An 8,724-nucleotide genomic window follows, 5' to 3' on the forward strand; every position below is an offset into this window, starting at 1 on the left:
TAAATTCAAATTGTAGAACCAAAGCTCAACCAAGCTTGTATTATTATCCTTGAAATAGAATTAGCTTTCTTAATAGATGCTGCTTGAAAACATGAATAGAGGAAGAATAACTATAACGATTTACACATGTTCTCCAACATATGCTACTTCGATTAATGAAGTTTATCTCTGCAAAATAGACAGACCAACCAAAGGACTTTTTTAGATTGATTCACTCCAAAATGGCTTCTCTGAATTAGTGATTCACTCCAACATGTGGATAGTGTGCATGTTGAGAGAATAGCTAGTAGTGGGGATCAACTTCTTAAGAATGTTAGATTTCAATCGGCTGAATTTAAACCTTTTCCTTTTAAAAGTGGGGGACTCTATCAGAATTGGGCCATCTCTGGATTATGTTGGTGGAGATGGAAGCAAAGGCAAGCCCTCCCGCATGGCCCAGCCCATTACAGCCCAATAGAAGCCCTGGAGGCAGAGCAAAACCCTCGTCCTCGACCACTCTCCCCACCCTATTCCACCGCCCCCTTCCTCCCGCCACCACACCAACCTCGCCGCCGGCCTCACTCTCCCTCTCTTCTCCGCCCCAGCCCCGGTCGTTCCGCCACCGGAGCGCGCCACCCACCCGCGTCCACAGAGCCAGAACCCCTCGCCCTCCGCGTGCCCTCGTCGGCTCGGCCGCGATGATCTCCGCCATGTCCTGGGTGCCGAGGGGCGCCGCCAAGAGCGTCCCCATCGAGGCGGAGCCGCCCACCAAGGAGGAGATCGAGGAGGCCATGAAGAAAATCGCCCTCGGCAGAGAGTAAGCTCCCCGCGGCCGCTTTCCTCCCCCCCTCCTCCTCTTCCTCCGTTCCGCCCTTCTGAACCGCGTGGTGTCTGCTTGCAGGGCCGGGAGCGACGCCGACGACGCGGACGGGGACGAGGACGACGACGCCGTGATGGAGGTAGACGGCGCCGAGGACGAGGAGGTCGACGAGGTCGCCCAGGCCAAGGCCGCCGCCAAGGCGCTCGGGACCAAGAGCAGCTCGGGCTCGGGCGCCGTCGGCGACGTTTCCGACGGGCTCGCCGAGCTCAACATGGACGCCTACGACGAGGAGGAGGATGGTAGGCGCTCGTGCTCCCCTGACTGACCCCTCCCCTGCAGCCAGGTCCTGCGTGACCGACTGATACTTGAGCTGTAACTTGTCTTGTGGTCAGGGCTCGAGCTTTTCAGCACCGGGTTGGGGGACTTGTACTACAAAAGCAACGAAGAGGACCCCTATATCATCAAGAACGACGACGATGTGAGTATGCTTTCTCTTGCCATGATAGAAATATGCTAGTATTCGCTATTGCGTTTAAGGTGAATGACCCCCCTTCGCTGCCTTATTAGGACGATGGCGAGGACGACGATGAGGAGATTGAGGACATGACTATCAAACCTACCGATATAGTGATTGTTTGTGCTCATAACGAGGATGAATTCAATTCTCTCCAGGCAAGTGTCGAGTAACAATGTCTTATCGCATCTTGTAAAAATGATGCCATGCTTCCTTTTTCACACTTATACAAGAATGTAAAGACCAAGCTCTTATGTGGAGCAATCGAATTCTGGGCTTAATGCTGGTTGTATTGAGTAAATATGTAAGATTGATTAAGGCAGAATGTACTTAGTTCACATTAGTCTCCATATATTACTCCGTGCCTCTCTTTGCTGGGGGTTACTAGCTCATATAGCCTCTGTTTTCGGTTGGACTGCATGAAGGTGTGACCAGTGGCCTTATTATGTATGACAGGTTAGTATAGTGGAAGAACTGGAAGATGGGGATCCTAATATGTTTGTGCACCATGAGGTCCCTCTATCAGATTTTCCGCTCTGCACAGCTTGGATGGATTTTAACCGTCAGGATGGCGAACAGAAAGGTTAAATTGTGGTGTCACTTGAGTTTTGACAAGTAAAGAGTTGCCAAATTGTTTCTGCAGAAGAAAGCTATATGCTAAGGCTTTACTCCGTTCCTCGTCTTGTGCTGCAGGAAATTTCATAGCTGTTGGCACCATGGATCCTACAATTGAAATATGGAACTTGGATGTCGTAAGTTTTCAGAAACACACGTGACTATTGTTTCGTAAATGGCCTTGCATTGCTCTGCTTCAAAGAAATTAATGTACTGTTTTGTGGACTTTCATGTTATGTAACAGGTCGACGAGGTCGAACCACATTATGTGCTAGGAGGAGTTTCAAAAAAGAAGAAGAAAGTTAAGGGGAAAAAGGTATGCTACTAATATTCCATTGTTGAGATATTTTGAAGTTTTTGATTGCTTATTTGCTTCCGGTGACTCCTTTTCTTGCTCTCATTGTTAAGTCTTATCTTGACATTCCCAACATCCCCCCAATTTTATGTTCTTTTCCCCTTTGATTTCAATGGCAACCACAGCAGGTTATCATGTGGGGAAATCTGCAACCTGGTCTCGTAGTCTCTAAACTTAGGCTAGATTGAGATTGACTGAGAGTGTGACCTAACATTACCAGTATGTTGCCCGTGTAGCTTACTAGCTTCCTATCCCACTAAATGTGCTGAAATGGATGGTTGAGATCCAGGCTAACTCCACCTAAACAGAAGGCACATGAAACGAGATTGAATTGATCTATTCAATTGTTCCTTGCTAAGTATGTTACACAGGTCCTAGTAGGTTCAGTAAGTTAAGGTGTAGATTGTGTTGCTTTTTGGCTGTCAAATTGACTATGTTGGTGCAAAATGATGCTGATTGGATGAGGGTACAATGTGTGTAGAACAAATGTTGGTACTTCGTATTCATGATATTATGATTCACGTATGCCTGTGAGTGGGTGAGCATTCATTCCTTCCTTGAATCCTTAGCTACATTATTCATGCTGCATGTCATCTGCAGGGAAAAACATATAAGAAGGGTAGCCATAGAAGTTCTGTGCTTGGTCTTGCGTGGAACACGGTGGTGAGGTGCGTTTTGGTTTCAGCTCAAGTGACCACATCTCCCACTCTCTTATCACTTACTGGACCCCTGCTGATTACTCCTTTACTTCAGGAATGCTCTAGCTAGTGCAAGTGCAGACAAAACTGTGAAAGTTTGGGACTTAAGTGCTGGTAAATGTTTAGTCACACTGCAACATCATGATGACAAGGTGATAATTGATACTACATTCTTCTTGAATTCTGTATGTATTGGTCTGAAATATTGTGATGGCATATTTTCCTTTTGCCCAACATGTAGGTTCAATCAGTTGCCTGGAGGTCACCTGAAGTTCTTCTCAGTGGATCTTTTGATAGAACAATTGCCATGGTAATGGATGTCCTTGGCTATCATGTGAATTATTCTCCTGAAATTTCTGCTGCTGCTTATTACATATTCTGGTTGTTTGTCACTTGACTAGAGTGTATCAGCATGCTGATCTCTAGCATGTCAGCAAATAATAATCTCGTCCACTTGTGTAATTGAGCTGTGGATACTAACCAGTTTTGGATGAGTAGCCACTAATTAAAGGTGATCATACTAGTTATATAACATATTGCTTACTACTACCTTCTTTTGGTTCTGGGAGTTCACCTTCATAGGTGAAGAAGATAATTTGATTTGCCATTCTTGTGAAGCGGACTGTTGTGTTACCATAGATATTTTGAGATGCAGTTCAGTGTTTATTTGACATTCTTGTTGAGAAGGTTGTTGCTTATTTTTATATATTTTGTACTTACATCCACTGAACTTATATTGGTAACATTTTACAGACAGATATGAAAGACAGTGGACAATGTTGTCATAAATGGCCTGTCGAAGCAGATGTAGAGAGCTTAGTTTGTGATCCACACAATGAACACTCCTTTGTGGTAAGTGAATTCATTGTATTTTACGTATATGCTAAAATGGTTCAACTCAATTATCTGTCGTTTTATAGAACAATTGCAAATTTCTGACAGACAAACAACCTTGTGCTAAGCTTTAGTGAAGTTTCCATTAGAAACAACATGATTGAAATCCAGATGAAAAGAGTTCTGCTTTTTCATGAAGCAAGTCTGTAGTTAGCATCTTTGGACCCCTGCAGTTAATTGTTTAAGGCTATACTAAGTCATAATCTCAGAATGAATTTGTATTTCTGTTTTTCTTTTTGTTGCATGTGTTATATACTCGATGGTATAATAATGTGGATGCTGGGTCTTGCAGGTTAGTCTTGAAAATGGGATGGTTCAAGCATTTGATATTCGGACAGCTTCATCAAATTCAAATCCTGGACAGCCGATTTTTACTCTGCATGCACACGAAAAGGCCGTTTCTTCCATATCTTTCGCACCTTCTACCCCTAACGTATGTTACATTTTCATTTCAGTGTGCTAAATAAAGAGAGATGCAGCCACATCAACCGAATTACTGACCCTGCCATTTTTTTTGCAGTTTCTTGCGACTGGTTCAACTGACAAAATGGTGTGTTTATTAACTTTGCGCTGAAGAAGCTATTAACACTCGTGGTATTGATCCAACCAGTTGCTTACATATCTATCTGTAAACACAGGTGAAGCTCTGGGATCTATCGAATAACCAGCCTTCGTGTGTCTCGTCGCTGAATCCTAAGCTTGTACGTATTCTGGCCGAATTACACCCCTTGTCCATCTGTAGAAGGAAAGAATTACTGCAATGTGGAGCTATATTCTGTTCCAGGGAGCTGTACCATGTTGCTCATCCATCTGTTTTGTTGTTTCCAGGGAGCTATATTCTCGGTGTCGTTTTCGATCGACAACCCCTTCCTGTTAGCGTGCGGAGGATCGAAAGGCAAACTGAAGGTAAGCACCACCCCCTTGGTATACGTGGTCTGTCGAAGCTTCCATGTGTGGCTCTTCCACTGACGGACACTTCTCGCGTGTTTGGCAGGTCTGGAACACACTGTCTGAACCCGCCGTCGCCAACAAATTTGGTAAGGGGCGGCAAAATGCACCAGCTCTGCGAAGCGAATCCCCCACAGAATGATGGGCTCGAGCTGTTTCTGGCTATGTGGTAGAATAGATTTTTTCGCGTTTCAGTTTTGTTACTGGGTGCAATGTAATGGGAGCATGGATTTATTTATATATGTACAACCAAACGACAGCTGAAATGGATCTGTAGCGGGAGTTCGCAGTTTATCATGGATTCCGTTTTATTTGGACCTAGAAAAAGGAAGTCAAAGATAGCTGTTTTATACTCCCTCTGTTTCAAATGTTTCAAAATGTAAGGTGCATTAGTCTTCAGAGAAGTCAAGTTAGCTGTTTTATACCCCCTCTATTTCAAAGCGCGATTGACCAGTTCATGGGCATTTAGTTAAATACTCCTTCCGTTCCTAAATATAAGTCCTTTTTGGGATTCCATTATGGACTACATACCCTAAATATAAGTCTTTTAGAGATTTCATGATGGACAACATACAGAGCAAAATGAGTGAATCTGCACCCTAAACTATGTCTATATACATCCGTATATAGTTTGTAATGAAATTTCTATAAAGACTTATTTAGGAACGGAGGGAGTATAATTCATACTACCTCATTCAAAATCTAGACCTAATTAATACTATTGCTAATAGCAGTGGTACTATATCATACAAGGCAATAAGTATTGAAGAATCACAATTTGGAAATATAGAAATATAAACATAAGAGATAATTCCATGTTCAAAAAAAACATAAGAGATAATTCCGACAATCAATAATTTCTTAACCTGTTTGTATTTTTGTCACCAATTATTGAAACTTGTCTAAAAAGGAGAAAAATAATCTTGATTTATGTGCCAGGGGCCTTCACTAAGGGTACATATTATGAAATAATTCCAAATTTATTGTTCAGTGTTTACTGCACGGTATCGGGTTGAGTTATAGAACCGGATCTCAATTCTCCCAGTCTCTCTATATCTACGAGTAATGTGTTGATTGCTAGGAAAATATTCTACAATAAGTAAATATTTCTCATTGGCAACCAAAGTGAGTGCCTGCCTAGCTACTGCTGTATCGGCCGGGGTATGGACAAGTACACGATTCGCATTCTTGCACTAGCCCTATTGTCTCTATATCTCGTACACTCTGCTACTGTTGCTCAATGTAAGCACAACAATCAGGTTATGCACACTTAATTTTTCCTCCTTATCCTGGAAGTATGTAGTAGAGCTACTAAAGCCTTTTTCATTTGTTTCTTGTCTAATCTGTTGCACAGTTATTTATTCACTCTAATTTTTCTTTTGCATAACAGTTGTTCGTTTGTTATCCCATAGGCCGAATCATAGATGACATCGATAGCGAGAAGATCGATTTACCAAACGGGCTATGCGTTAAGAGTAAATGCCGTAGTACTCCAGAAGATTGCGTCTGTTGTTTGGCAGATAACAACTGCCACTGGACTATGGCCGAATGCAAGGCAGTGTGTAAAAAATCCTCGTCTTCACAAGACATGTTACTGGCGACGACAACCCCTCCTCCTTTACCCGCTCCTTAGTTTTCCAGCCCAGCCAAATTGGCTTACATATTTACTTGTCCCAAGAAAGAAATAATGCCTGACATATATGTGGAAATATAGTTGTGCAATAAGATCAAGTAATACTCTAGCAATTGTTGCTATTTGGTTCAGCAAATTGCGTTTAAACTTTTACCAATTATACCGGCTAAGTTCTAACTAGTACAAGATCGTGTATGAAGGATCTGCACAGTTTGCTACTTCTCGTTGTCTGGAAATTGTGGAAGCACCGGAATGATACGCTACTGCCGTGGAGTGCATCCCTCATGGTATAAGATCACGGTATGAAGGACCTGCACACTTCACTATTTCTCGTTGTCTGGCAATTATGGAAGCACTAAAATGTGGTGGTTTTCGATGGAGCTACTCCATCGATGCACGGGGTAATCAGAAAGATAGGCAGAGAGGGGCGATCTTGGATGGAGGCTGGGCTACTCCGAGGGGATCTCGCGAGTTTATTTGTCGAGGTGTTTAGGCGGGTGAGTGGTGAGTAGTTCACTTGTATGGCGGAGTCACGTGCGCTTGTGCACGAGTTGTAATTTTGTGTTCTCACAAAAAAAAAGAGTTGTAACTTTGTGGACAGGGTTCTATCCCTCTTTTATTAATATAAGATATACACACTCATGCGTACTCTTAAAAAAAGTTTCTAGCTAGTAATACAACGCAGGTAATGTGATTCCTAAACCACAAGTTCTTTTCCTTGATACACGTACGTGCAGGCAGCGAATATGAACCGATCGATTGCCGTGTGGAGAAAAGAGGCAACGAGTCTTGAAAATAAGATCTCCATCTCGATTACCAGGGAGCGAATGCACTTGACCTAGCTTTCGATCTCTTCTTTCTTGCCCTAAACCGCCGCCGGGTTGTCCCTTTATATATACAGGTTGACGCCCAGCGGTTCACGGAGTCCCGGCCAACTCATAGACAACATGTCCGGTTCGGTGACTAATTACACTTGCCTTACAGTACAATTCATACATATATATCGGTTTACACCTATGGGCCTTAAGTCGCCTTTGGGCTTTGGGCCCTTAGCAAGTCTGCTCCATGAACCGCCAGCTTCAACATCTTCATGGGCCTTGTGTTAATGAATCACCATTGGTATAACCCGGCCCCTTCTGGGTGGGTCATACCCAATAGTTATATCCCCAACATTAGGCCCCAGGTTGATTTGAACTTGTTCATGTCAATCTTCGACACTTAGAAAAATCCTTCTTCATTTATTCTTGTGAAATCGTGTAACCCGCCATGACGTCATCTGCTGGGATTGTGGTAATCCGCCATGACATCACCTATCATTAATATTACATAAGGCCCAAATCTTAATATATCTTCTTCTTTAATGATCGTCCAAAAATCGAGGCGTCTGCGCCGTCACATATCCATTTTTTGGTCTCCTTGATTCCCGTGCATGTCACTTATCCTTCCGGCCTTATAAATAGGGCCAGGGGTTCCTTTTCACTCTCCCCCCTTTGCCTTCTTGTCTTCAACCTCTCTCCCTCTCGCAACGCATCTGCGCATCTGAACACCGCCGCCGACGACCTCGTCAACTTCCTCGACCGCGGCCGCTGCATCGACCTGAACGAGACCAGAGAACTGCGGTGCTTCTCCGTTGCTCAGCGGTCCTAGTAAGCACTTTATCTTCCCCACCATAGATCTCCATTAGGGTTTCTGAAGTTCTTAAGAGTTCGTCATTGTTCTTCATCACACCTTTATTGCGATGCCCTTTAGTCCCGGTTCGTATCTCAAAAACCGGGACTAAAGATTAGACCTGTAGTCCCGGTTTGTGTCTCAAACCGGGACTAAAGGTTCCATTTTCAAATTCTACCCCCCCCCATCGTGATCGCCTTTTCAGTTTTCTAAAAAGCAAAAGAAAATAATAAAAACTTCAAAAAATAAAATCCTTCGAGATGAAGTTATATTACTACATCTACTAGTTAGGAAATTTTTAAAACTTAAATTTGGACATGTTTTGCAAAAAGTGTAGGGAAAATGTAAAACGGCTATAACTTTTGCATACGAGGTCGAAAAAAAACGTATAATATATCAAAATGTTCAGCATGAAAATCCGCATCAGATTTTGACAGCCTACGACATGTTTGCAAATTTTTAGAATCCTCAAATTATAAAAGGAAAAAAATTATGCTCAAATTTCATTTTTTTTAATTTTGGTTAAATCAGGTCAAACTACTTATTCAAGAAGTATTAGTGTTACTAAATAATTATTCAAGAATATTAGTGTTACTAAAT

The 8,724-nt window shown here is 42.7% G+C and overlaps 1 protein-coding gene across 1 annotated transcript; it reads left to right on the forward strand.

Moving 5' to 3' along the window:
* The first annotated feature begins 483 nt into the window (after positions 1-483).
* LOC125532485 (periodic tryptophan protein 1 homolog) lies at positions 484-5,175 on the forward strand. Its single transcript, XM_048696543.1, has 16 exons — positions 484-796; positions 881-1,098; positions 1,192-1,277; positions 1,367-1,471; positions 1,770-1,896; positions 2,007-2,065; positions 2,173-2,244; positions 2,884-2,951; positions 3,037-3,133; positions 3,223-3,291; positions 3,735-3,833; positions 4,168-4,308; positions 4,396-4,425; positions 4,514-4,576; positions 4,704-4,781; positions 4,870-5,175. The coding sequence occupies exons 1-16, from the start codon at positions 678-680 to the stop codon at positions 4,963-4,965; spliced, it is 1,527 nt and encodes a 508-aa protein (XP_048552500.1). The 5' UTR covers positions 484-677; the 3' UTR covers positions 4,966-5,175.
* Positions 5,176-8,724: the final 3,549 nt, after the last annotated feature.

The sequence above is a fragment of the Triticum urartu genome, chromosome 1 (assembly GCF_003073215.2).
Source record: "Triticum urartu cultivar G1812 chromosome 1, Tu2.1, whole genome shotgun sequence".
In the NCBI taxonomy this organism is placed as follows: domain Eukaryota; kingdom Viridiplantae; phylum Streptophyta; class Magnoliopsida; order Poales; family Poaceae; genus Triticum; species Triticum urartu.

What these genes read in the sequence shown, in the direction of transcription:
- LOC125532485 (XM_048696543.1), top strand. Translation starts at nt 678, where the DNA reads ATGATCTCCGCCATGTCCTGGGTGCCGAGGGGCGCCGCCAAGAGCGTC. An exon ending in TTGATAGAACAATTGCCATG is followed by an intron (nt 3,292 to 3,734) that starts GTAATGGATGTC and finishes AACATTTTACAG; the next exon opens with ACAGATATGAAAGACAGTGG. An exon ending in CGTCGCTGAATCCTAAGCTT is followed by an intron (nt 4,577 to 4,703) that starts GTACGTATTCTG and finishes TGTTGTTTCCAG; the next exon opens with GGAGCTATATTCTCGGTGTC.